At 58.5% G+C, this 27,601-nt stretch overlaps 1 protein-coding gene across 6 annotated transcripts; it reads left to right on the top strand.

The window, feature by feature from the left end:
- Window positions 1-766: 766 nt before the first annotated feature.
- Window positions 767-27,442, top strand: LOC112973907 (scavenger receptor class F member 2-like). Of its 6 annotated transcripts, none has more exons than XM_026082322.1 (12): window positions 767-827; window positions 2,177-2,219; window positions 2,953-3,040; window positions 3,251-3,352; window positions 4,030-4,549; window positions 4,922-5,140; window positions 5,786-5,914; window positions 10,731-10,834; window positions 11,077-11,194; window positions 14,748-14,869; window positions 24,484-24,636; window positions 25,204-27,442. In XM_026082322.1, the coding sequence occupies exons 3-12, from the start codon at window positions 2,992-2,994 to the stop codon at window positions 26,436-26,438; spliced, it is 2,751 nt and encodes a 916-aa protein (XP_025938107.1). In that variant the 5' UTR covers window positions 767-827; window positions 2,177-2,219; window positions 2,953-2,991; the 3' UTR covers window positions 26,439-27,442. The 6 variants fall into 6 exon arrangements, with proteins under 6 accessions (XP_025938107.1, XP_025938110.1, XP_025938108.1 ...); XM_026082323.1 differs by lacking the exon at window positions 767-827 and adding an exon at window positions 1,963-2,068; XM_026082325.1 differs by lacking the exon at window positions 2,953-3,040.
- The last annotated feature ends 159 nt before the right edge of the window (window positions 27,443-27,601 follow it).

Below are 27,601 nucleotides of genomic sequence, written 5' to 3'. Positions count from 1 at the left end.
CGAGGTGAGCCGGGGCCCCCCGCTGCTGCCCGCGCCCCGATCCCGGCTCGCTCRGGAACAGGACGCTTTGCTGGACGCGCAGGGGCAAAGCCATTGTTTCTGCCCTGGGACATTTACAGACTTCCCACGTCTTCAGGTGTTGTTTTGGGGGGKTTTTTGTTTGTTTTTTATTGGGGGGGGTAGACTATAATATTTGAAAATGAAATTTTCATTTGCTTTGTTGCTCCTACTTTGTTTAGGAAGAGACACCAGTATTGAACTGTCCAGACAGAATTAATAACATAGGAAAACTGACAATCTGTGATGTTTCTGAGGGGCAGATAAGATTTTTCTCATCACGCTTGCCCTGGATTTTTCAGAAGGAATGTGTAAACAGTCGTGAGGAAATTGCGTGTGTTTTCAAAAGGCAAATTGGTGCTAATTAGTGATTTTGGGAGGAACTTTTCTGATTCTCGCTTCCTACCTCCTTCCCGCTACTCAAAGTGCCGCCTCAGCTTGCTGGTGTGGCCTTTTGAGCCGGTGCCCGCATGGGTCCCACTGTGCACCCACGTGGGCCCCCCAGCAGCTGATCTCTGGCTCAGGTGCCCCATGCAAAGAGGGGGAAGAGTCCGGTGTGGAGGAAGAGTTGGCAGCCCCTCATGCCGGGCTTGATGAGCTGGGAGGCGTGTGCCTCACCATCGTGGTGCCACGTGTGGGCTCTTGGCAGGTTTTTGGGAGGGACTGAGGGCTTCTGAGGATTGTAAACCATTTGTGTTTTCTTTCGTGCAGCTTCTCAGTGCTTGTGTGCTGCCCAGGATGGAGGCAACAAGGAAATGAGTGTTTAATAGGTAAGCGTTGGCATTTTGCTTTGATAGACGTTGCTCTTCTGTTCTCCCTTTACTGAGCTCTCTTTGCCTTGCCAAAGGCTGCTCTTCCCGCTGCCGGAGGCCTCCCTGACTTGCTCAGCAACGAAAAGCCTTTACCGAGGGATCTCTGTGCACAGCCGGGCTCAGACGCTCCCCTGAGAGTCTAGAGACTTTCCTGCCTTTCTTCCAGCGCTCAGAGCAAGCTCGGCGTGCGGAAAGCAGATGGAGAGGGTGCTTCCCATGGCTCCTCCGGCAGCGAGTGCTGGGGTCCCCCACATCCTGGGGCCCCCGTCGCAGAGCCAGGCCCCTGCCCTGCCTCCTTCGGCAATGCCGGCTGCCCCAACGGCTCCCTGCTCCCTGCTCTTTGGGGTCTGCAGGAGTCTGAGCCCTGCTCCCAGGCCGGGGCGTTCTCCTCCATGCTGGGGTGTCCCTGCCAACTGCCCCGGGTTCAAAGAGCGAAGGGAGCCGTTGAGGTCGTGGGGACCCTGCTCTCAGACCAGGGGACGGCGAGGTGTCCTCCGGGGCCAGGCAAAGCCGGGGGCATGGATGGGGTGTAAAGGCGAGGGAGAGGGCGGCTGCAGGGACGGGACCCGGAGGCTCCCGCGGATGTTGCTCCAGCGCTCGGAGTCAAGCCCGAGCCTGCCAGCAGTGAGCGGAAGGAAAAAACGCCAGGAACAGGCATGTGTCAGCTGTGGCCCATGAAGGCGAGTCCAGACAGCCGGGCCGGCCTGGAGGGAGCCAGGCTGCGAGCCGAGGGCCGCCGAGCAGGCCGGCAGGAGCAGCGGCAGCGGGCYGGGAGCTCGTGCTGGCCGTCATGGCGCTCCGGCCGGGACTTCTCGCATCCTGCAGCGCCCCAGCGTGCGGGAGGCTGTTTTTAGGTCGCTGCGAAATCCCCCGCAGTTTCGGCCGGCCACGCAGTCTCCCGCTCCCCGCTGCGGTCCTGGGGGCCGCGATCTCGGGGCTGCCCCGGCGGGAGGAGAGGCTCGCTGCGTTCGTGCCGGCGCGGAGCCTCCCTGCCCCGCCAGAGCCGGAGGAGCACCGCAGCAGCTCCGGCGCCATGCAGCCAGGGCGAGGGCCACGTAACAAACTAACTCACCACGCATGAGCCCCCGTAACTGCTCTCTGCATGCGTTTGTGCCCCGAAAATAGGACGTGGCCCCTTCATCTCTCCGCCAGGGAGCAGGAAGGACAGGTCTCCAAGGAGTCGGGGGGGAACAGGCCCGGTAGGAAGAAACCGCAAGCTGTCCCTGTCTCCGCTCTCCCCCTGCCCCACAACCCTGCTCTAACCGTTAGGCTCACTGCTCCTAACCTGTTTAATCTGTCTATTTTAGGGTTTTCTATAGTATCCATCACCGTAGGTCTAAGAACTCCCAGGTAAGGTGGATTGTACGAGTCGGCCGCCCTTCCTCTCGCTGTGGCTCAGGAGGCTCTGCTGGGGGAGCCGCGGGCGCCGGCCCCCGCGTGGCCTCGCTGCGGTGGTTTCGGGGGGCCGGCGCCGCCGCCCGCGTGGGGAGGCCGTGCAGCGTGTCCCCGGCGCTCGGCCCTCCYGCCGCGCCGGCAGCTCGCCCTGCCCCGGCGCCCCTCGGCAGGAGGCGGGCGGGGGGCTTCGGCCGGCTGCTGGCCCGGCCCGGCCCGGCCCGGGGACCCAGGTGCGGCGCGAGACGTGGTGTCTGGGGGGGCGGCGAGGCCGCTGCGACCTGCGGTGAGCGTGGGGAGGGGGACAGGGCTCGTGGCCGCCTGCAAGGTCCCCCCCAGCGCCTCCGTCCTGCCCTGGGGCTGGAGACAGCCCCTGCCCACAGCTGCCTCTGCTGGGGAAGAGGAGCTGCCTGGGGAGCCAGGGAGAAGCTGTCCCGTTCCTGGAGCGAGAGCTGCTGCCGCGGGCTGCAGGCTGGTGGCACGGACGGGGCTGAGCGGGGTGGCAGGAAGCTTGTGGCAGGGATGGAGCTGAGCAGGGTGGCAGGAGGCTGGTGGCAGGGATGGAGTTGAGCGCGGTGGCAGGAGGCTGGTGGCAGGGACAGGGCTGAGCAGGTCGGCTGGTGGCATCTTTCTGGTGAGACCCCCATCCAGTCTGCTAGGCTGGGCTGGGCGAGCACCTCTCTGCTTGCAGGGGACAGGCACTGTGCCAGGGCTCAGCAGCACCCTGAGCATGCCCACACTCCCCTTCCCATGCCCAGGGCCAGCTGTGGCCATCTCAGGTACCTGGGGACTGGCAGAGCTGGTGTCCGCACTCTGCAAGGCAGGGTGGGCTGGGAGGGCAAGGCCAGTGTGGGGCTCATCTCCTTGGGCACCAGGAGATGTGTGCGGTGGTACCTGGTGCCCCCAGGCTGGCAGGGGCCAGGCCACGCAAGCCAGCCTTGCCCTGCCCATGCTGCACAGTCACGAGTGCTGTCTGTCCATCTGTCCAGCTGTGTGCGAGGGGAACTTCACCTGCAAGGAGAACGAGGTGTGCGTGAGGCCCGGCGAGTGCCGCTGCCGCCATGGGTACTTTGGCGCCAACTGCGACACCAGTGAGTACCAGTGGGCCCCACGTGGCATGGCATGGCATGGCCCCCTCTCCCGCACCGCTTGCGAGCGAGCGCAGTGCCCGGTCCGGTCTGTGCAAATGTGAGCTGCTCTCCAGGGCTGCCCCGCTAACAGCAGCCCCGGGCTGAGATGTCCCCGCAGAGGCACCAGTCCAGCTCCAACGGGGCACGGTCTGCCCCAGGCCCTGGTTATTTTCACCATATAGCCTGCTCTAGCGCCCTGTCCTTGTCCCAGCTCGGGAGCAGCAGTGCCTGCTCAGGGTAGGCAGCTCCCAGGACCCTGTGTGTCCTCAGCGCAGTTAGCTGGGGTGGCCCCAGGGCCAACGCTCTGGATCATTGTGAGATGATGTTACAGAGAAGAGCATTAGAGAAAGGTGCCTGCAAACCCTGCAATGTTCCTTGCCGGCCCCCGGTTTTATGCCCAGGTCGTCATCGCTTAGGAGGGGTCTCCTCTCTGATCCAGTCCTCTAGATGTGGACCAGGAAGGGAGGGGAGGATGCACTGGGTGGTGGGGACCATGGCCAAGAGATCCAGTGTGGGATGGGGGTCTCCATGGCGTGGGGGTTGGTTAGTGGCCAGGATGTGAGGGGTCATGGGGAGGTGCCATGTGCCGTGGCCGGGATTGCCCACCACTACCTGCTGGTGCGTCGGTTGTTCCGCAGAGTGTCCCCGCCAGTTCTGGGGTCCCGACTGCAAGGAGATGTGCAGCTGCCACCCAAACGGACAGTGCGAGGACGTGACAGGCCAGTGCACCTGCAACCCCAACCGCTGGGGGCCCAAGTGCGAGAACGGCTGCCTCTGCAAGCATGGCAAGTGCGACCAGAAGACAGGCAAGTGCACCTGCGAGCCCAATTGGTGGGGTCCCCAGTGCTCCAGCTCCTGCTACTGCAGCCACAACTCGCAGTGCGACCAGCAGACAGGCAACTGCCTGTGCCAGCCGGGCTGGTGGGGCCGCGGCTGCAACAACCAGTGCTCCTGCAACAACTCACCCTGCGAGCAGTTCACGGGGCGCTGCCAGTGCCGTGAGCGGACGTTCGGGCCACGCTGCGACCGCTACTGCCAGTGCTACAAGGGCAAGTGCAACCAGGTGGATGGGACCTGCACTTGTGAGCCAGGATACCGGGGCAAATACTGCCGCGAGCCCTGCCCAGCCGGCTTCTACGGCCAAGGTTGCAGGAGGCGGTAAGTGTTCAGACCTCGCTGTGCCAGACTGGGCCCTGCTCCAGCCTTTGGCACTGCCTGACCCACGGTCTGATAGGCTGCACTCGTCTCACGTACTGGGGAGGACAGAGAGGAGGGAAAGGGCCAGCATGGGTGTCCTGCCTGCTGGGTCTCTGGGAGGGGAGATGGAGCACCCCGTGCCAGGGTGTGCAGGGTGGCATCTGATTTTGGCAGATGTGAATGATGGAGCGCTAAGCACAGGAGATGGGGCTGGTCAGGGGAAAGGTGGAAGATAGATAACTTAGGGGCCGTGCTCATGCTCCACACGGCTGGGAACGCAGAGCCACCACAGGGATGTTGCAACATGTGACGTTTCCTCCTCGGCCATCGTAGCTGTGGACAGTGCAAGAGTCTGCAGCCTTGCACTGTTGCTGATGGGCGCTGCCTGACGTGCGAGGCTGGCTGGAACGGCACCAAGTGTGACCAACCCTGCTCACCCGGCTTCTATGGAGAGGGCTGCGAGAAAATCTGTCCCCCATGCAAGGACGGTCACACCTGCAACCACATCAATGGCAAGTGCTCGCACTGCAACCCTGGCTGGATTGGAGACCGGTGAGTCCGGCCAAGGGCTGAGGCTACATCTGGGACCCGACTGGCCCAGGCCCCTTAACACCGGTGGGCCTGCCATGAGGCAGCATAGCTGGTCCCCCGCCGGGCTCTGGCATCTTGGCGGAGCGGTGTCACAGCCTCTCTGCTAGTCCATGACCAGGGCCCAGAGGCAGACTTTTGGCTATGGCCCATGTCTCTGCAGCCAGGAGGGGAGGCCAGAGGTGGGTTGAGCCTGCTGACATGGCTGTGGGACCATAGAAAGCCTGCTAGACCCCTTCCCCGTGACCTGGTATACCTGTTTGTTGATCCTAGGGTAACCTTAGGAGATCACAACAGGACTCAGAGCAGTCCTGGCACCACACAGCCCCATCTCCCTCCCTGGCAGCTCCGCTGAGCAGGCAGGAGGGCTGGGTGCCGACCAGCAGCTCTTGGCGAGCAGCAGCCCGCAGCACGGGGCAGCACGGCTGGAAGGGATGCTGCTGGGGAGCTGGCTTTATCCACCACCTGCTGCTGCACTCAGGACCTCTTGTCCCCTTCCCCAGAGAGGAAAGCTTGTGAAATAGTGGCAGGTGTCCCATTTGCCAAGGAAAGCCCGGTCCCCGTGGGCTCCCAGGATGCTCTAGCTGCCTCTTTTTGCATGCTCCCTAGGTGCGAAACCAAGTGTCGAAACGGGACGTATGGCGAGAACTGCGCCTTCGTGTGCAGCGACTGCGTCAATGGCGAGTGCCACTTCGAGACAGGCAGATGCCTCTGCCGGGCAGGCTCCCATGGCACCTAGTAAGTGAGCAGCACCCGGGCGCGCTTTGGGACAGACCCTGGGCACGCGCACCTCTCCAGTGAGTTCAGAGCAATCTGCCAGGTGCCAGCCAGGCCCGGAGGAGCGGAGGGGTGCTGCCATTCTGCAAGCCCCACTGAGTTCCCAGGGTGGGTGCAGAGCTGGGGGATGCACTGTGTGTCTGCACTGGATAAAGCCCACCATGTACCTGCACAGAGCTCATCTTCACTTCTTGCATGTCAGGAGTGAAAGCTTTCGAGGCCTATTTGGGCAGGTTTCAGAGCCCAGACCCACTGAGCAGATCCATGAATTGTTCTGTGTCTCCAGGGCAGTGCTTCCTAGCAGGGGGCGGTTATCAAAGCAATGGAGCTGCAGCATTTGGTGTCACTTTCAGACCCTACATCAGGGCTTGAGGAGAGGAAGTCTGGCACACTGGTGGCTTGGGTCCTATGCAGTTCGTAGAAAACAGGCTTCTTGCATTAAAAGTTCTTGTATGACAATTCTTGGGAGGTTTGTGGAGCACAATGCAAGATGTTTGCTCCCTGAGTTGTGGTACCTTCATCCTCAAGCATGATAAATCTGCAATTCAGGAAGTAAAATAGGGGATTGCTGGGAATCTGGTCCTATCCCCTGATTGTGACAGATGAAAACATGTTTACAGTGGTGGGGGTGGTGGCATCTTATGCCATTCAAAGTTCTTTGGGCTCTTTGGAGAGCAGGTGCCCTCCTGCAGAGCCCCTGGCTGGGAAGGCAATGCCCTCAGGGCTTTTGGTCAAATACCACCAAGTTGTGGTATAGATCTTGCTCTCCCAGTAATAGTTGGATGGGCCAGAGTTAGTGAGGAATTCTTGACAAAGGGATTTTGCTTTAGGAAATGTCAGTTTGGCAAAAACAAATGCCTTCATCAAAAAGTGTTTTCAAGTTCAAGATGGAATTTCTAGTCAAAAAGAGAGTGAGGGAAAGCAAGAGAAAACCACATCCCAGAATAGCAAATAGCCTCACGGTTATGGCATTCGTGTGTTGTTCCTACTCCGAACTACAGCTCAAACCTGGACGTTCCACATCGCAGGGATGAGCCCTAACCCTGGCCCCTTCCCTTTTCCCCCTCCCCAAAGAAAGGAAAAGATGGCCCTTTGCTCACGCGCTCGCTTGCTTGCTCTGCGTCCGTTCCTTCCACTGCCTCCGAGCTGGGGAAGGGGATGGCCAAATGCAGTCTCATTCCTTCTCTCTTTTTTTCCAATGTGGAACAGAAACATCTTTTGAAAACGTGAGGAAACTGTTTCCCATCCAGCTCAGGCATGGAAATGAGCTTCCCCAGGGTCCCACCGTGTGTCATTCTGCTTTTCCCGGCAATTAACTGTGAGGCTGATGGCAGCTGAAGAAGCATTTTGGGGCCTGCCTGGCTGACTTCCAGCCCGTGCCAGCAGTTCTCTCAGGGAGCAGAAATGGGGAGCATTTCTATTTGAGAATTTTTCTCACTTTTTTTCTTGGGACTCACTGTTGAGAACCATGATGAAGCAAGGAGGCCATTCCTGACCTCCAGCCTCCAAAATAACACCCTGCTGCACAGGCAGCTATGCTCAGCCAGGCRAATGGTGGCTTGGTGTTAGGTGAAAGTGCCACTTAACCTCCAAATGCACAGAAAAGCCCATGTTTTGGAGAGGCCTATCATGAGCTCTGAGACCTTTCTGTGCTGGCCTGAAGCCAGCAGCCCATGGAGGGGGATTGCTAAGTCCCTGCCTTAGCTTTTCTGTTGGTTTTTTTGGATTTGTGCAATATTTGTGCTCTTCTGCACATGGTGAAAGAACTGCACAGATGATAGTGGAAGCTGCCTGGCTGGAAAATAGCGTTACGGAAACAAAACCAACCTAGAAAGCCCATGCTTAACATCTGTGCTTTTCTTCGGTGCTTTGGTAGAAAAGTAGAAAGTAAGAGATTCCCAGTGCAGCAGGAGCTTTTTTGTGGGGGGACATTGCATGGTGCCACTTTTGGCACAGTGATTGAGGGCAGAACCCAACTTAAACTCTTAAAACCACCCCTGGGGCATGAGAGCTAAAGGCCCCTCCGCAGCACCATGTGGTGTAGGGACTGGGGGTGCTCAGGATGCAGATGTGCATATGCTGCTCTCGTCCTTGCTGGGACTGGCCTCAAGGTGCAGGTGGGGAGAGAAGGGGCAGAAAGCAGGCAGGGAGAGAGAGGTGGCCAGGGCCCTGCCACAGCAGTATCCCAGAGCTGTAATCACAGGGAAACTTGTGCTAAAAGAGGACATGCCTAGTGGGCATGGACACTGGGGGATTTTCTTGGTGGTCAGGCAAATCTCTGTGACTATGTGCAAACTACTGTTTTTTTCAGAAGCTTGTAATTTGGCCAAATATAGGAAGGCTTTTGAAAGGATGGCAAAAGGGATGTCTTCACCATGTAGGGGTGTCCTCTCAGCTGTGTGTCACAAGGACGCTAAAGGGAAGGCTGGTAACATGTTTGTAATGTGCACAAAGCAATTTATTTCCTCAGCATCATTCCCAGAGATGTCTGGACCTGCTTGGAAAAAAATTGCCCCCCTCTTTTCTCCCCCAAAATCTGTTAGCCTGGGACAGACATTTGGATCAAACTGATGGGACAGCTGCAAGCCTAAGAAATGTTGGGTAACTGAAGTAACGAATGGTGTTTTGGACTGCCTAGAAAATATCACTGCTTCCACCCCTCTGTCCTGCCACGTGTTTGCTATCCCAGCACAGCTGCTTTGAGCGGCTGGGGCATCTGCACGGGCTCTGCACCAATCTCCCGTCCACGACTGGCACGTGGCGGCGCGTGGGCACGGGGCTGTGCAAGGGTGAAACTTTGAAAGCCGAAGCAGCATGAAATGTCTTTAGTCGAGCCAGCCCAGCTGTACATCCCGCAGTGCCTGAGGGCAACTGGAGGTGGCTGGACTGTGTCAGATGGAGCAGATTGTCTGCCGGTGCTCCTGGGGGAGCAGGGTTTGGACTGGGGCCTGGCTGGCTCCTGTGGCATGCAGTGTCTCTCTTTGGGTCGATGCCRCCCAGGAGAGGCTGGCAAGGGGTTCGGCATCCAGCAGTGCCTCTGGTCCCCTTGCGGGTGGAGCTTGTTGTTGCTGCCGTCTCTGGGCTGCTGCAGAGCTTTGGAGCAGCACCCCTTAAATCCATCCAAGTCCTCTGTCGCARTACCTGTCCCACTGCTAGTGAGGTGAGCTTCACCCGTTGGTCTCGCACACCTCATTCTGTGCTCGGCTCTTCCTGCAATTTGAGCCATTGGCAGTGATTTCTGAACACAGGAGAGCTCCTCGGGCAGCGTTCAGGACGAGCTGGCAGAGGCAGGCTGGAGGAGGTGAGCTCCAGGCTGCTCTGCCCCCCCATTTCTGGCAGTGCTGGCTTTGGCTGTGACTTGACTCCGATTCTGCAGCCCTTGGATCATGACGCAGGCTGGTTTTGTTTTGCTTAGTGCTTGATTTGATCCTTTCAAATTATGTCTGAATTCCTTTAATTAAAGCCCTTGGCTACATCTTCTGTGGCTGTTGTAGACACTTAGTTTCAAAGAAAAAAAATGAAAACGTTTTCTTTAAAATCCCAGAGGCTATGGATGTGTAGTTGTGTGTGCAGTCTCTGCTCTGCATGGGCAGCAAACCTGCAGGTTGCTGTTTGCTTTCAAGAGCGTCTTTGCCATGAGGTGACAGGTTTGCTCATGAGGCGGCATCCCAGCTCAGCCGCGTTTTGGAATATCAACCCAACCACTGTTGAATAAAGCGTGTTAGAAAAGAAAGGTGTTTTGTGTCTCTCAGAGCTGTCGTTGTCCCCCAGAACTGTCCCCTGTCCACAGTAACCCTGGTGGAGGGCCTGCTGGGGTGGAGGCTGGTGCTGCAGGTCTCATCTTACCCAAGAGCAAAATGCCACCAGCAGAGACCAAGAGCCTTGAGTGCTTTCACATGTGTTTAGCACATATTTTCCATGCTCAAGCACTGATATCTGTGGGTAGCTGCCCTGTTTCTGCACAAGCCCCTCACCTAGGTGGAGCAGAGAGCAGATGCTGGCTTCTCCCAGGAGCAGTCATTTTGTCTGAGGAGAACCGATGCCGGGCTCAGCTGAAGCAAGATTTGGCTTGACAAAGCCTCAGCCGTCTCTGCTAGGGGCTGGTCAGTTGTTTTCCCTTCTGGAAGAAAAATTTGGGAGTCTTCCAAGATCGTGGGCTGCAGTGGAAGGGCTCTGCTCAGCACGTGCTTCGGGAGATGCGTAGAGCCAGCCCAGCAGGGTACTGAGACCACGTCACCCGTGAAATAGCTGAGTTAGAAACCATGCACGTGACTCTCGGGACCAAAAGCTGCTGCTCTCTGGGGCATCTTTAAATGTGACTGATGGACTAATGACCTTTCATAGCTACTATGCCGTGAACCTAATTGCGCAGCCTTGCAAAGTAAGCAGGAGTGGAGGAGGAATCTCCAGCCATGTGGAGAACAGACAGGGCGGGCGTCTGAGCCAGATGCCCCGAGCAGGCAGGGGACTAGAAAAGCCCCTTGGCAGGTGGCCGAGTCGTGCGGGATCGCGATGAGCAGGGTCCCAAAGGAGGAAACCTGCATTGGAGAGCAGCCAGGAGAAGCGTGACCCCAGCTTGGGGGACCTGGGGGGGCAAAGCGGGTGGACAGCAAGGCAATCCTGCTCTTTCCAAGAGCGCAGAGGTTTTAGGAGGGAAAAGTAGCCAGTCAGAGAGGTGAAGGCAGAGCAGCCCCCCAGTGATGCTGCCACCGCCGAGCGGGCAGCGTGGGCTTGGCGGGAGCCCGGACTGCTCCGACGTGGCCCCTTCCCTCCCCAGCTGCAACCTGACGTGCCCGCCGGGCCACTACGGAGCCAACTGCGCTGAGGCCTGCAGCTGCCACGACGACACCTGCGACCCGCTGACGGGCGCCTGCCACATGGGTGAGTGCTGCCGGGCACRGACCGGGTGTCCCCCGAGCCCCGGGGGCCTCCCCAGCCTCCGGGCACCAACGAGAATGCAAAGCTCGCAGCGGGCTTGCGCGTTATCCCTGCGTTAACGGCTGGGCTCTCCCCGCGGTTGCATTTGCAGCTCCTGTTTGCATGCACCCCTTGCCTCTTCCTCCCTCCTTCCGCAGCCCCGGGGCCGCGGCGTCGTGGCTAACGGCACCTGGTCTGTCTTGCAGAGGCCAACCAGCGGATGGGGGTGATCGGGGCAGGAGCCCTCCTGGCGTTGCTGCTCATCCTGCTGCTCTCGCTGCTCTGCTGCTGCTGCGTCTGTCGCAAGAAGGACGAAGCCCACGGGTGAGTGCTGGGATCCGGCCGCACAGTGTGGCATTCCCAGAGCTTTCCAGGGCTCGGACCCAGTCCAGCCAGTTTCTGCTGCAGCCCCCGAGGCAGCGGGGAGCAGCTAGGTCCTGCAGATCCGGGGGAAGCTGGGGACATCGCTGCGACCGGCGGGGGACAGCCTCCGTGTGCTGCTGCCCTCGGCTCTCCATGGGGCTTCACAGGTTGGGTGGAAAACACAGTTTCCTTCTAACTTCCCGAAGCCGAACACAGCCGTTGCTCCGGGCTGGCCTCCTTGGCGCACGGTGGGGTCACGGTCTCACCAGGCTGCAGCAGAGCCCGCAAGGCTGGGAGATGCGGTGCGGCCGGGCCGTTGGGGGCTCGACGGCACTGCAGGGACCAGGGCGGGCAGCCGCGATGTGTCACGGTGAGGACAGGAGGTGTTGCAGCCGGCGAGCAAAGCCAGCCCAGGACGGGGGACCACAGCACGGTGCGCTGGCGCTTGGGAAGAGCAGAGCCGCAGCAGCTTGCGTCCGCCAGGACCGGGGTGCCGGCAGCGGGACCCCAAGGTGTGAGCGGGTTCCCTGGCAAGAGGCTCTCCGAGGGCAGCTTTGGGGAAGGCACACGGCCTGCTCTACCCCAAGGACTGCTTGCCCAKTCTCTTTGGAGCACTGCTTTTTTCCCCCACTGCATGGGAACGTTCGGGCAGGGGAACAACGAACCTGGACCAGCAAAAGGGGTCAAGTGAGTATAACTTAGGAGAAAAAGGGGCAGTTTTACTGCATGCTGTGGAGAGCTAATGCCTGTATCCTGCCATGCGGCCGCATGGCTCCTACTAAACCCACAGGAAAGAAATATTTGCTAAGCTCAGGGAAATTCAGTTGAACGCTCTCTCCCAAACTCACCCAGGAGCGCAGAGTATTTCCAATTGTACAGATTTAATCAGAAAGAAAATTGACCAATTTCTGTGTTTCTTGGCCAAACTGAGGCAATCCAGAGGATGCTGCTGGCACAGAGGTTTTTCGAGCAGTCCTTCAAGGCAGAAGTTCTCAAATCGGTGCCTGCAGCAAAGTCAAGATGTCTGCACTTTTGACAGCACTGCAGAGTGCACTTTGCAGGGTGGTCGGACACAAAATCATTCATTCTGTGGGGTAAAATGAGACCCCCCCGGCTTCCCTAAAATGCTGCTAGTCGAGGCTGTTTTGGCAGTAGGATGCTCAACAGAAATTGCTGTTGCTGGAGGCAGCCCCGCAGACACCGAAGAGCTGTGAACACCGGGCAACCTGCTTGGGCAAATTAAGCCTCCTGSAACGCTGCAACGCTGCAACGCCACATGGCCCTGCTGCGCCGTCACCTCCAGCTGCGGGGAGCATGTGCCACCACGCTGGTGGCCCGCCAGGTTGCCAGCCGCTCCGCTTGTGCCACGTCTCTGCGCGGGGCCGGCACAGGTGCCCGGTGTGGGGACATCACCCGCCACTCGGGCTCCGAGCTCGGGAGCGACGCGGGAATCACAGCCCGCCGGCGTGGGAAGCCACCTTGCGGCACCTCCGGCCGCCGTCATCTGAACGGGGACRGGGCCCGGCGGCCCTCGAAGGCTCTCGCTCCGGGTCCGCCGAAGCCCATGACGCAGGTCCGACGGCGCTGGGGGCTCGCCGGAGGCAGAAGGCAGCCGTGCTGCTGGGGGAAGCTCGGTGCTGTCCTGCAAGGCAGGAGGGGGCTGGGAGCGCTCTTGCAGCTCGAATAGCTGCGGAAAAAAACCCTCCCCGCACTGCGGCTGCGCCTCATGCCGTCGGCCGCTGCATGGGAATTTTCCGGAAGCCTCCATTTGGCAGCTGGGCCAATTAAATTCCAATCCGGTACATCTGGTTTGGAGAGCCTGTGGTCTGCATGTAATTATCCTGCAGATAAAAGAAGCCACTTCACAAACACAGGCGCGCTTTAAGAAGTATTTCGTGGGAAATCGCTCAAAATAGTTTCCTTTGTCCGTGGCGTGCTGGGCTCCCCGGCTCCGCGGGGCTGGCACGGCTCCGCGCGGGGCCCCTTGCRCCCAGCGCGGGGCTCAGGCGGCAAATGCCCCCGCCGGGCTGGGAGAGCCCCGCTCCCACTGCCGGAGCCATGGAGCATCAAAACGGAGCTGCCGGCGGAGCACTGCACACGGGACGCGATGCCGGGGCAGCGCTGCAAAGCGACTGCTGTCACCTCCCAGCACGGCGGCCGTGACCCCCTCGTCTGCTTTTTTGGGGTTTGGGGTTGGGTGGTTTTTTTGCATGCTCTGCTCCAGGAGCAGCTTCATSTCCTGCTGCCATCAGAGCAGAGCCTTGTGCTCCTGGTCGGGCCGCATATGGACCTGGCAGGGTGGCCTCGTCCAAGGCTGTCGTGCTTCCGGGAGCTCGGAGCAGATCCGTGCCGCCCGGGTGTGTATTGGCAACTTGCCCCATGTCGCGCCGTGGCCGTGCCGGGCTGCTGGGCAGCCCCAGCTCTGCTCCCGGAGGCTGGGCACCTTCCCTCTTCCATCACCTAGCGCCTTTCCCATCTCCCGCCCGCGGCTTCCCCCGTGTCCTGCTGCACGAGAAGCCRCGGAGCTGGGGCTCGCAGCCAGCATCTGGGCTTACCCCAGACGTTAGTGCTAAGCCCCACAGCGTTGTAGGGCAGGAGCGTATCGGAGAGGGATTGCCTTCTCCTTCTGCTCCTCCCCGTCCCAAAACATCTCCGCAGCCCCCGGCGCTGCTCGTGCGGCAGAGGATCGTCGGGAAGGCGCGCGATGGCTGCTGCACTGCCGGCCGGCTGCTGCAGCCTCCCCGGCTCTCGAGCAAGCCACCGCTTGGGGCCCCGCGCAGGCGAGCAGTGAGCCGGGCCAGCCGGCAGGCCTGCACCTCCCGCTGCATGAGCAGCCGTGCCTCCCGTGGCCGGAGGGGAAAGGCGGCCGGCCCCAGCCCGCGCAGCGCGGTGGAGATGAGAGCATTTTCAGGTTGAATTTAATAAACACGTTAAGCCTCTAGCTCTTGTGGCTGCAGATAATTGCTTGAAAGCTCGACCTCAAGAAGCTTCAAAACCAGAGAGCAAATAAAGAGAGGCCACGTGTGTGTTTGTTTTTTTCTTAATCATATGATTCAGGGTCTTGGCTGGGCCCTGCGGGTGTTTCGGGACAGGACTGCTGGTGTCCTGCCCTCCACGAGGCACTCGGCTCTTGGGCTGCTCCAGGTCCCGGCATGACGTGCCTGGCAGGTGCCTGCTGATACTTCGGGCTGGAAGCAATGAGCGTGTGTATCCTGGGCACGTTCCTGCCTTGAGCCACCGCTGCGCTCGAGTTTAAAGCTCCCCTGGGGAAAAGCAATGTGGATGGTGCTCCTGGGGTCCCTCGCTGCAGCTTGTGTTTTCTGATCTCTCAGTCCCTGTGCTGGCTCTTCTCTGCAGCCTCTGAATTTGCAACAGCCCCGAACCCCTGGCACCAGGACTTGGTATATTATTCCATAAACAATGTTATGGCCTTGCCACCCCCAGCAGAGCAGGTACGGTTTCCCTGGCTTACGTCCTGCCATCTTTCTGATGGAGGTGCTGTCTTGTCTTGCAGTGCAAACCAGGACCCAGCAGCAGCCAAGAAAACGCCAAGACGCTTATGTGGGCGTTTCAGTCGCATCAGCATGAAGCTCCCGCGAATCCCCCTGCGCCGCCAGAAGTTGCCCAAGGTTGTAGGTAAGGTGCTGATGTTTGGAGAGGACATCTAGGCTGGGGCAGAGAGCCAAAGCTGTATATGACACGGAAAGGCAGAAGGTCTAACCCAGGCAGGACAGATTATGCAACTTGCAATGCTCATTCCAGCCCCAAACCCACTGTGGGAATCTTCTCAATGCGGAAGCAAGTTGTGTGCAGTGCTGTGAGCACAGTCTGTGCACGTGGCCATGGCATGAACCTGCTGTGTAGCATGCCGTTGCTGATGAGCAGGCAATGTGCACTGTAGTAGGGCTGTGTTTAATATGCTGTAGGCTGTTCCACTCCTGTGTAGTGCGTGGCAGACCCCAGCAGTACTGCAGCGCTTGGGGCAGAGCCTCACCTCCCTGGCAGCGTTGTAATTTTCGGGGAGGGTGAGAATCAGGTCTCCAGAAATACTCTCCAGTGCTTGGGTAGGTGTAGGTTCCCAGGAGCACTGCAGTGATTGGATGGCTGTCTGGGTCCCAGATGATACTGTAGCCCTCCAGGTGGAGGTGTGGGGCCCCAGCAATACGGCAGTGCTTGGGGTGGAGATGCGGGTCCCTGGCAGAACCTCAGTGCTCTTGCCAGTGGGGATGCCAGTCCCCAGCAGCATTACAGAGTGGTGTTTCCACAGCATGACTGGTCCCCTTGGAGACTCCTGCTTGCAGGAGCCTCGCTGTGCTCTGCCAGCTGGTGGTACCTGCTGGGGTTTGAGCCTTTCCTCTCTCAGCCTGGGGTGTCTGAATCTTGATGGGTATCACTTTGCTTTGCAAGTGCTTCAGTGGTTTGCAYGGGTGCCTGGAGCTCTGCTGAGCTGTTTTGTGCATGCTGCTTCAATTTCAGTCCCCCACGTAAAGGAATGGTCCCCATCACAGCAGTGAAACACCTCATTTGTGCGTTGATCTTGGCCTTGCCCTGCCCCAGCTTTGCACACTGGAGTCAGAGCAAGGTGCAGAAGCACATGCCTGAACACAGCACCCAAGTCAGGGCCGGAGCCCACCCCAGTGCCAGGTACAGCAGGGACAAGGACAGAGAGGCAGACCCAGTGCAGAGAATTCATCATCTTATCTCCCCACACTGCCCAAGCACAAACCCCGCGCTACCAGGCTCATAGTGGTCCAGTTGCACTTTATCATCAGTTCCCAGCAAAGACCTTCTGACATGGGCTGTCAGGGTCAAATCCAGGTAGCTGGGAAGTCTGCTGGCTCCTGGAAACGCAAGTAGTCTCTTGTTTGCTCCAAAAATCTCCCTCCATTCTCAAAAAAACCAGCTTTCTTTTAGGAGAGCAGGGAGAAGCCCTGCAAAGATCACCGCTCTCCACTTGTCCCGTTGTGAGGAGTGAGGGATTAGCTGGGGAGAGCCTAGCAGTATCTGCTTTCTGCTGCCTCTGAGCAGGCCCTTTCCAACAAATTGGGGGTATAAAGCAGTGGTCCCCACCCTGTGCTGGCGTGTCAGACCAGCACTGTATCATGGCAAGCCCATCAGCCCCCTGATGAAGTGTGCACAGGGCCAGTGTGGATGCCACGGAAGACTAGCTGGTGGTCCAGCCTGATGCCAGCATCCTCTGTCCCTGAATCCTGTTGTCACGTTGCTTGGGATTTCATGGCCATGTGTGAACTGTGCGCAGAGTAACTTGTGCTCAAAGCAGGGGGATGTGGAGGAGGGAGGATGGCCCTTGGTAGCCTGCGCAGTGCTTCTTGCAGCCCCCCGTCTGAGGCTGCGAACCCAGCATAGGGGACGTGCCAGTGGTGCTGCTTGGAGCTCCCGGGCAAGCTGGCTCCAGGCATGGAGCAGCAGTGTGTGCACTGCACGGGGCTTGCGCATGGCCACCTCTCCCTGTCCAGGTTGCAGAAGGGCCTGAGCACCCACAGGGGCAGGCAGGGAGATGTCGCCAGCCTCTCTGCAAGCCATGTGTGAGCTCCAGCAGCCTGTGGCAGGGGCTGCTCCAAAGGTGGCCTCTCTGGAGATGGTTTCTTCTCCAGCAGGACATGGCAGAGCTCTGCCCCAGAGCAGAGTGCACCGAGGCTGGAGAAACATTCCTGCTGCAACGATAACAGAGGCCGTGTTTATGGAAGCAGCCGGGCAGGGCTCGGGGAGGATAGAGGGTCCCTGTGTGCGGCAGGACTGGCCAGGGGTAGTGCCGGCTGGGGCTGAATGGGGCTGTGTGCACGCGTTTCCTGGCGCGGCCCGAAGGCAGCTGGCTCCCACCCAGCTGTTCTGTGTAAACAGCGAGATGGGCAACAAGGGCCCCCGCAGCCCCGGCCCCGGCCCCGTGAAATGCTGCCCCTCACAGCTAAGCCTCAGCCTCCCCCAGGCTGAGGAGCCTGCGCCGGCGCGGTGCGGTGCGGTGCGGGGGGAGACGCTCAAGACGCTCTCCAAGCCCAACGCGGATGCTCGGCGGGAGGCCGGGCAGAGTTGGGAGCCGGGGTGCCGGTCGGCCGAGGCTCCTGGGGCAGGGGAGGCAGGCTACGACGCGCGCGCCGGGCTGGGTGAGCGGCCCTGCAGCCTGTTTGCGTTGCCGGGGCTGGGGACTGTTATTTCACCGGAATGAAATGCTTTGGTCACAGGCTGCTTTTGTTTGCCTTGGCCCGTGCAGCGCCGTGTGTCCTTATTATTACCCAGAGCGAGAGGCAGGCTGGAGGCTGGCCCCCACCCCGTGCGGCATGCAGGGTGCCCTGTCCCTGGCAACGCCGGGATGGATGTGCAGAACCAGAGCCAGCTCTGGGAGCTCCTGGTCCCTCCAGCAGGCACACTGGGTGATATATCCACCCGCCTCCTCCTGAGAGTGTCTGGGGATCCCCAGGGCAAGGGAGACATGCTGGGATGGTGTCAGCGGCTTCTGTGTCCCTTTGACACCTGGTGACCAAGGTGCCGCTGCATGACTCCACCTGGAAATCCAGTGCAAGACTGGCCATTAGGAAGCCAAAGCAGGTGTTACTCCATAGCAAAGTCCTCACGTTCTTTGTGGGTCCTTGACCCTGAAATGGCCCTAGAGGGAAACACAGGACGGGAAGGTCTGTAGGGTCGCTGGAATGCTTTGTCCCACACCCTCCCATGAGCACCAGGTCAGCACTGGAGGAGCCCAGGATGCTGTGGGGATTCTGGAGTGAAATCAGTGCTGTTTGAAGCCAATGAAGTCTGGCAGGTGGAGGCCCTTTGCTCTGCTCACATGCTTGGAGAGCACTGTTGTTACCTTGCAATTGCTAGCACTGAGCCAGACAGGTTTTCCTGTTCTGGGGTTGAATGCAATTGCTCTGCTTATTACCATCTGCAACCACAAACGCACGTGTGAAAGAACTGCCTCAGGAGCAGTAACGTTTTTCTAAGCCCCGCTGAAGCTAGTCCTGTGGCTGTAGGTGACTCACTGGGCAGCAGAAAGACCAGGTTGGGAATACCGCTTAGTCGGCTCACCAGACATTGCTCTTATTATCTCCAAATCATATAATTCACTTCCTGTCATGAAAAGCAGGGCTTACACCCTTGCCACAGTAGTCAGAAAGCTGCTTCACAACTTCAGCACTAGCTTCAGATTTGCAGCAGGTCTCTGGCCATTTTGCACCGTTTTAATTTGTGCCAGCAGTCAGTGTAGCTAGGTCCTCTCCCCCAGTAGTGTTGACGCAGCATGCTAATAAAGACTGGTCAGATCCCTTTTTGCCTGGGTTTTTTGAACTAATTCCTTGCTCTCAGTTGCATTAAAACCCACTTTTGGGTTCTAGCTGTTAGTCAGGTAATTCAGATCACCGTGAACAAATTTCTACCTGCTCTGTAATCGCCAGAGGTGGCTCCCAACTCAGCACAGCCTGGTTTTGCTGGGTTCAGAGCAGGGAAAGCAAGACTTGCTGCAGAAAAAGTTGTTTGTGGTGACTCTCAGGTTTGAGAAGGTGCACGCAGGAGGAGTAGGGCCAGGACCAGCTGCTCTGTCCCATCAGATAGAACTGGAGGGGGAGACCGGAGGGAACCAGCATCGCCATAGGAGCACATCAGCTCTCCAAAGCCCGGTATCAGATCATCTTAGTGCAGTTACATCCTGCTTCCCCATGCACCCACCTCCAGCTATTCCTAGCTGCCAGCAGAGAAAAGCCTCTTGCCTGCTTGCGGCCACAGCACCAGGTGCTTGGGATCTCCTTGTGTGCATGGGCTTCAAAGGGCTCGCTTGTCAGGGATGTGAGTGGTACTGGCACTGGGATGCCCGTGTGGGTCTTGGTTGTGTGTAGTCCTGCAGATGCCTGGGCTAGTCTGAGCTCTGCTCCTCGTAGGCCTTTGCATGCTCCTGCACCACACCTCAGTGTCTCTTTTCCAAGCTGCAAAGATCAAACACCCCAAGGTTAACAACGACCATTATGAACTGTCATTTGCTTGGGATGAGCAGGATGGGAATGACCAGAAAGTAAGAGGACCTAAAACTCCCCCAGTCTTGGTTGGTGACTTCTCTATCTCGGTGCTGTGGCCCTGCTGGGGGAGACCGCTCCCTGCCTAAGGAGGAGGAAGTTTTTGAGGAATTCAGTTCCCCAGCTGCCAGGAAAATGGGTCTGTGTCCTCAGATCATCCACTGGTTTTTGTGCACATCAGCCCTCTGAAACAGGACCTTTGAGGACCTCAGAGATGGAGATCTGGGAGAAATAAGGGGATGATAACAGCAGTGGTTCTTCTGCACCCTGAAGGCATGCTTGGAGCAAAATGGAGCTGGGCTGCCCTGCACTGGGGAAGCAGGCCAAGACCTGTGCATGGCAGTGATCCAAGCCACACGGGGTTGGCCTCAAGCAACAACCTGTGCCTCCCTTCCAGTCCCAGTGCTGGGCTGGCCTCTGCCCAGGGAGCACTGGAACCCAGGGTCAACAGCCTCTCCTGGCCATAACTCTGACCGAGCAGGTCAGGAAATCCCAAAACCTCATCTTCCCTGCCAAAATGTCCTGCCATAAATAGCAGAAGCAGGATCTGGTATCAAAGTGCACGAGGAACCTGCCTCTCCTCGGTGTGCACACAGTGTCCCTCCAGGCATAAGCACTTGCTCACCCAGTGGGGTCCCCCATGCTGCTCTCAGGGCTTTGGTGCAACCAGGCCAGCCCTTGCCCAGTCCTTCTCATGCTTCTCAGTGCTTTGTCCCACTCTTGAGACCAAATGTCAATGTCCCCGGATACACGTAAGAAGTATATTTAGAGCTAATATCACCTGCCACTCACATGTGGCCATTTGAGAGGCGTGTAAGGCAATACTGCTGTTCGGTTGATACTGCGGAAGTTTACAGCAGACCGCCTGGGTGAGTTCTTGGCAGAGATGCTGTGTGGCACCCTGAGTCCGGCTGCTCCCTGGACCAGCCCCAAGCTGGCTGCTGCAAAACCTCTGTGTGTTTCTGCGACATGCAAGCAGAGGAGTTTCGTGCACTGGGTGCTGTCAGAGACAGGAGCGTGTAGCAGGACTAGTGCCCCTTGGTCAGATCCATGCTCTGGACTTGCTCTGAGCGGTGGCAGTTGGGTGTCCCATCTTCTGTCTTCTGCCCCGTGCATGTGGCATCTGCACTGCCCCGAGTGGGGACGTTTCCGCCAGCGGGGAAAGAGTGCAGGCGGCTGGGCTCTTTGTTCGGCAAAGGGAGTTCAGCTGGCGTTCGGCAGCTCCGGCGGCRGGGAAGAGGCCCACAGGAAGCGGCCAGATTTCTCCCAGCCCCTGTCAGCTTGTGATTTATCTGCCGAGTCCCCCGAGCCAGATGTTGGAGCTGAACAGGAAACGCCGTCCCTCGGGGCTCTGCTCCGCACAGCAGCCTCCTGTTCTCGGAGCTGGCACCGCTCAGCCCGCGCTCCCTCCCAGGGCTCAGCCTCGCTCTCCTGCACGCTGCGCTCGGCTCAGCCCGCTCCGGACAGGCTCCTGCCTGCCTGCCGGGGGCTCTCGGCAGCGATTCCCTCCTTGGTCCGTCTGGCCTGCCCCAGTGCTTGGTGTTCCTTGCATGGGCTGGGGCAACGTGCTGTTTCTGGCCTGTTGCAGCAGCCATGCTCCTGGGGGTGTGGAAAGCTGGCAGGGCTCAGGTGGAAGTGGCAGAGAAATGCTCGGGGCTCTGCTGGCCCCAAGCCTTGCCCCTAACGGCTTCTCTGCTTTCTTGCTCCAACTGTATTTTTAACACCAGTGAGCCCCACTTTCCAACAAGGTCATGTAGGAGCCTGGTTGCACAAAGACAGAGCCCCCGAGCCCCGACCCACAGCTCCTGACAGCATAAAAACCCAGCAAAGTCCTCTGCAGCTGGCAGTCCTGCGCTGACCATCCCCTGTCCCACGCCGTCCCCTCCTCGCCTGCCAGGTCTGCTGGGCTTTCCCCTGGAGCAGGAGGACTCGCTCTTTCCTGAGTCCACGTGGGGGCTGTGTTGCTTTCCCCCTTGCTGTTGGTGTTCTGGAGATCCTTTTTCTTCCTAAGACACATCCATATATTCTTTAGTCTTTTCTGAATCCTGTCATCCTCTCAGAGATGCCTCATGGCTGTGAGTCCCAGAACCCTGTCATGCCTTCTCTTAGGAAGCATCTCGCTTCATCTGCTTCCAATGGTCTGCTTTTGATTTTCCCTTTTTGGTTTTTATTGCAAGAAAAGTCATGTTGAAGCTGCTGCTTCCCCCACTCTGAATGCCAATTGCTCTTTAAATATTGGAGCCACTTTTGTTCCAGTGTTTCTCCTCTGAAGTTCATTATCTCCACTATTTTAGCATCCTTCCCCATTCCTTTAGCCATCCATGGTACCCAGCTCAATCTCTTCTGTTCTGTGATGCCCCTGCAAGGCAGGGTACTTGGAGCTAAGCAGGCATTGGCTGATGAAGCTCCCTCATTTCAGGCCATCCCAGTTTCAGTTTCATTCTCTTACGCATTCAGTCATCTCCTTTGTCCTCTTGCTCACCTTCAGACACGGAAGAGTCCCTGTGAGGACAGCAGGTCTCTCTCCTGAGCAAGATGGCTCACTGAGATGCGAGTGAGGAGTGTGGGTGGTTTAAATCATTGTTCTTGCTATGCATCCCTAGCGTTTATCTAGTCTGCATTTATATATCTGGTATTTGAGACGTCTGCTATTTCTCACACTCTTGTCTTCTCTTAAGAGCCTGAACTATGTAGGCCAAGCATACATCACTGCTGTAGTTTCAATGAACCATTTGCCGTCCTATAGTTCTTCTGGTTGTTTACATTTATGAAGTTATGCTTTCCRATCAACAGTAAATGTTATGATGCCACTGGGGATCCTACCTGGACAACTGGCAGCGCTTGAAGAATTTATTTATTATAAAACATTAAATTGTTGCAAGAGTTAAAACGTCCAACCAACTGCTCAGTAAATTACAGCACAACTTACCACATGGTGATAAGCAGTTGTTCTGCCCTGTCCGGGAGAGGTGATATCCTTGGGAAGAGTCTGGTGTCTCACAATCCGGCATTCGGCCAGCTCCTGGGCCAGTTGCTAGCTATAGGCCTTGGCTGGACCGAATAAAGACAGAATTTGTGCATGCTGGCAGAGACTACAAACAACTGGAAATACTGACTTAATATAAAGCTATCTGCCAGTGAAAACCTGCTGGTTGCTTCCTTTCCCACCCGCGCACTGTGCAGTGCCCTGCGTAGTAAGGGATGGTGCTTTCTTGGTGTCTTTGTTGCAAAAGGACACAGTTCTGCATGCACTCGGGGCCATGTTTAATGAGTTACTGAGCCGAAGGAGAAAAATGACCATGCAGAGGTCTGTACATCAGGAGAGGAGCACAAAAAGCATCTCTGTTTCTGCAGCTGGTAGTGCCGGGCTCTCCAGAAAAAGTCAGTTCAGGTCTGCCCCGCGGCTGCCACCAAAGCTTTCCGTCCGCTTCGCCCAGCTGCGTCACTCTAAGCGCACATTGGCAGTGCCCTGGGGGGCAGCGACCCTGACCAGCAAATTCCTCCCGGCTCGGTCAGCCCGGTGGTGATGCCGCTCTCCCAGCGGCCCCTCACACCCCAGGCGTGGGGCTCGTGCCAGCGGTAGGGCAGGGAAGCGCCCTGCATCCCGTGCCCCGCGGGAAGGGGGCTTGCGTGCCCGCACCCTCCCACCGCTGCTCACTGCAGCCCTCGGTGGCTTGGCCTCAGGCCCCGGCGGACAGCGCAGGGCTTCAGGGTGTTGCACTGGCTGCTGGTGTTTCCAAACCTGCTGGGGTCCCAGCGTGGGGCGTGCGTGAGGGGTGATGGCAGCATTTCTGGCAGCAGCTCTGAGGCGGTGCCAGCGCACTGGGAAGCACTGCGTGGGGGCTGTGTTTAGCGTTGGCAGAGCAGGATTTCATTGCTGGTCATTCTCAGGTTTTTTTCTGACTTAAACTTTTTCAGTGAAAATACTTAAAAATGATCAAACAAAAATCCCAGCCCTCCTACCCCCCAGACCAGACAGCTGTCATTTTTTTTTACTGTTGAAAATGAAAAAATATTTTTAACAGCACGTTTTTCTTCTCTGGTGGTTTTCCCTTGTCTTTTTCTTTTCTGTGTTTTGCCACCAAGTGCAGAGGAAACAGTCCCTTGGCCAGCAGGGATGTGCTCCTCCTTGTCATTGTTTCTGGAGAAGCTGGTGAAGGGATTGAAAAGTGGCAGAATTGGTAAAAGATGACGCTGAAAGACCTAACCGCAGGCATTTCTCCCTTTACCTCCTTTTGTGGAAGAAGAAAGAAAATAAAAATACAGATCATAAAGTTAAAATTAAAACTACTGCAATTAAAACTGGAAACTCATTTCTTTCCCTGGGAGGAAAATTGTGCCTCCAGGCACAGTTCAAACTATGAGACTTTCTTTGCAGGATTGTTGTGCTGGGCTTGTCAGCTCGCTGTTGTCTGAGCCTGGGTAAATCCCAGGGCTGCTGCTGTGTCCTTGCGGGACCTGGTGATGTCCTCTCTTGCTCAATACCAGATGTGAGACCTGCAGATACAGGCCAGCCGTTTGCACCCAGGCTTTTTGATAGCTTGTTTCTCCACACTGTACATCCTCGATTCTGGCACCTGGAGACCTGCCACGGAGGTCCAGCGTGGGAGGAGAGGGAGATGGTTGTAAGGCTCGCACCAGCTCTGGTGGCCACTGGCATTTCTCCTCAGGCATGGGGGGCTTTGTCACTGCCTGCCTGCCTTTGCTGCGAGCCCATCCCAGGAGTGTGGGCACTCGGCGAGGGCTCCCGGAGAGGCTTGGAGACTGGGCAGGGCTGTGCAGTGAGTCTTGCCCCACACCCGGGAACCTAGCTCCATCCTCCTGGTGTGTCACACCATGCTGCATGGGGAAGCACTGCGTGGGGGGCTTCCAGATGGTCCTGGGTTGGATCAGGTGCCAGAGCCCACCTTTTGTCCGCCTTGCGCAGCTCCAGTGGGGACGATGCCAGAGCGCCTGGGGCAGCAGTGGCAGGCGGAGTGGTGTCCCCTTCCAGGGGCTTAACACAGCCTTTCTGTGGACTTGGTCCAGCTTGCATCCAAGGGCTGTGCAGGCTCCCGAAACCCGCAGGCAAGACGGGCAGAGGGCCTGTCTGGCACCCATATCCCTTCCAGCAGGATGAGGAGGCAGGAGCGGGGGCAGGGGCGAAGCGGAGGTGGGGGTCCTGGGAGGGAAGGCGGAGCAGGCAGGGCAGGCAGCAGCTTGCTGACAGCCAGTTCTCTGCCCTTGCAGTGGCTCACCACGACCTGGAGAACACCATGAACTGCAGCTTCATCGAGCCACCCTCTGTGGTGGAGCAGCCCTCCCCATCCTGGTCTTCCCGTGGCTCCTTCTCCTCATTTGACACCACGGACGAGGGGCCGGTGTACTGTGTCCCCCATGAGGGTAAGCAGGGGGACAAGGCACTTTCCAACGTGGCCATGGGGCTCCTGGAGCATTTTCTGCTCTGTGGAGGGATAGAGGGAGGAGAGGTGTCACCCTTGCATGGAGAGGGCCATACACGTCAGTCCTGCTCCTCAGGAGCATGCCTTAGTGCCCTGGCTCCAGGAAGGGGAACTCGAGCCTAGTCTGTCCCCATCCCTGTGCCCCAGGCTCTGCAGTTACTTCCTGTGGGGTTTCAGAGCTTCCTTCTTCCAGAGACACCGGTATTGTTTCAAGGTTTCTTGTCCACCGGGGCCCCTGAACAAGCTCCCAGAAGATTAGCTGCAAGGATGGGTGGACCAGAAGGTAAAGCAGGCCAAAATGAGCCTCTTGGAAGGCAGAGACAGACTGGGTGGGACAGCCTGGTCTCTGCCCCACCATCCTGCACGTCCCCCACTCTGCTTTGAGAGCAGTTCAGTCTTTCCCTTCCCCTCCTCTCTTCTCCTGCCCTCTCCTCAGGGACATCCTGGCAAGCCCCTCATGGTGCCCAGCCTCCTGCCCGTGTAACAGCTCCATGCTCTCCTTTTGCAGAGAGCGTGGGTGACAGCAAGGACAGGGGAACATCCTGCAGCCTAGGGGAGAAGCTGGTGCCCCCAATCGGTGCGGAAGAGGCCGGCGAATACACCTTCCTGAAGGAGACGGGCTCCGTCAAAGCTTTCCAGGCCGACAGCAGCGAAACACCCCTGCTTAAGTCCTCTGACAGCGAGCGCTCATCCTGCGGGTCAGGCTCCGCCAGCGCAGCACTCTACGCCAGGATCGCCCGCCTCTCCAAGCAGTCCAAGGATGAGGAAGAAACCACCGCAGAGCCCAGGAGCCCTGGGGCGGGTGGGAAGCCACCCTCCCCTGAGAGAACCAAGCCCCGTCCCCCCGACCCATCCACAAAGCCCAAAGTGTCCTGGATCCATGGCAGGTACAATTCCAACCAGTCCAACTCGCTGCCTGCACCCAGCCGGTCCCCGGAGAGAGCCGCCACCCAGCTCAGCAGCCCTGAGCATGGCCAGGGCTTGGCCAAGAGGAAGAGGAGTCCGAGCGAGACTTCGGCCAGCGTGCACGGTAAAACAGACGAGAAGGGGAGCGCAAGGAGCAAGGAGAAAGCGCAGAAGCATCCGAAGGAGCCAAGCTTCCCTGAGGGCAAAGCCTCCCTCCCTGCAGAGCCCCAGTCACCATCCAAGCCCAAGCAGAGGAGCAAGGCCAGCACGGAGCAGATGGAGAATATCAACGGGGCAGTCCAGAACGCCTTCAAAAAGATGGGCGGTTTCCACCCGGAGAGGCGTGCTGGGGACAGCAAGGAGGCTCCCCGCAGCCCCAGCGCGAGCAAGCCGCGCTCCGAGGCCCTCCACCCCCACCTGACCTCAGAGGCAGCCACGCTGCTGGCTGCCCAGCTGAAGGAAAAGACTCAGAGCCTCAACAAGGGAGACGGCAGCGCCCGGCAGAATGGGGTGAGCGCCCTGCAGCCCCAGCGGGAGAAGCCCACCCCGCCCCAGAAAGCCAAGCGCTCGGTGGCCGCCAGCAGCCAGAAGGCCAGCAAGCCTATGCTGCCCACCTCTCCCAACCTGCAGAAACTGATCTCCCCCGTGGCAGAGCCCACAGCCGGGGAGCCAAAGCGGGCAGAGAAGCAAAACTCCAGCAGCAGCCAGGAGCAGGCTCCCCCGAGCGACCAAGCCACAAAGAAAACGCCCATTAAAAAGCCTCCCAGAAAGAAAAGCCGAGAAGCCACCCTGGAGCAGCCCAAAGCAGCCCTAGTGCCCTCTCAGACAGTGCAGTAATGAGGACCTGGGGGGCCCGGCCTGGCGCTGGCCTGCCGCGCATCAGACATTTGGGCAGGAGGAAGGAAGTTTGCAGGCATGACCAGTGGAAATGGAGGCCTGAACCGGGCAGGGGGCACTGGAAGAGCCTCCGAGCCACCTCTTTCCCTCTCTCTCTCATTCCCCTCTTCTTTTTTTCATCTCTCTCTCCCCTGCCCCGGGACCTGGTGCTCCCCATCCACCAGAGATGCCCTCCCCATGGCCGTGCCCTGCTCCCTGCTTCTCCTCTGCGCGGTTCTGGCAGCTCACCTTCCCTGCCAGGAGAAGGACCTCACAGAGCCATCCCAGTGTGGCCCAGCAGCACCACCCTCGCCAAAAACCTGGGGCCATGCGCGGCTCTGACCCACGGGTCGCCCCTTTTGTAGCAGTATTATCAATCGCATAAGCAGTGCTTGTTGTACTAGACGTGCCCATGTTATATTCTGCAGTAACGGAGTCACTTGCTTCCTGCATCCTAGTCTGGTCTATCAAGTTTTCGTTGCATGGGAAATGGCAGCTGGAGGGCAGGCTCGCCGCTCAGCCTGTGAGGGGGCAAGCCAGGCCATGCCTGCGCCGGTGCCCGCATCCTCGGCGGTGGCAGGGCCGTGCCCCCGCACCGGCGCAGCGTGCGGAGCAGCGTGCCGCAGGGCGGTTGCACTCTCCCGGCGCTGCGCGGTGCCCCGGCTCCATGCATGTCTCCTGCCATTTCAGCTTTTCCCCTCCTGGAGATGTAGCCGCCCCAGGCGCCACCGTCCCTCCACAGCCACGCTGCTCCAGCCAGTGTGAGGTCGAGCTGGTTTCGACTGATGCCCCCTCCGCACCTGAGGCTGTTTCTGCCAGGGGTGGCTGGGAGGAAAGCACTATTTATGGCCTGAGCCTGGAYGCTGTTCAGAGAGGCTGTCCCGGCTACGGGGTCCCATCTGGCGGAGTTGGACGGATTCGTTTGGTACGACAGAGCCTGGCATCTCTGCAGAAAGCTTTCCTAATAAAAGTGTATTTCTCCTGTATCTAGGTGCCATCTCTCCATGTCACAGGCCACATGTTGGGCATCGCCTGCCCTCGCTTGGGTACTCAGCAGCATGAACCCCCTGAGGGTCCGAGCTTTCCTGGAGGCACAGGGAGGGAGATGGTAGGGCCTCATTTTG

Source organism: Apteryx rowi, unplaced genomic scaffold (assembly GCF_003343035.1).
Source record: "Apteryx rowi isolate R43461 unplaced genomic scaffold, aptRow1 scaffold_571, whole genome shotgun sequence".
NCBI classification, from domain to species: Eukaryota; Metazoa; Chordata; class Aves; order Apterygiformes; family Apterygidae; genus Apteryx; species Apteryx rowi.
The sequence above is the reverse complement of the archived record's forward strand: the minus strand, read 5'-3'. Positions and strand labels throughout refer to the sequence as shown.

What these genes read in the sequence shown, in the direction of transcription:
- LOC112973907 (XM_026082322.1), top strand. Translation starts at nt 2,992, where the DNA reads ATGCCCACACTCCCCTTCCCATGCCCAGGGCCAGCTGTGGCCATCTCA. An exon ending in GGCCAAGGTTGCAGGAGGCG is followed by an intron (nt 4,550 to 4,921) that starts GTAAGTGTTCAG and finishes CGGCCATCGTAG; the next exon opens with CTGTGGACAGTGCAAGAGTC. An exon ending in GAAGTTGCCCAAGGTTGTAG is followed by an intron (nt 14,870 to 24,483) that starts GTAAGGTGCTGA and finishes CTGCCCTTGCAG; the next exon opens with TGGCTCACCACGACCTGGAG.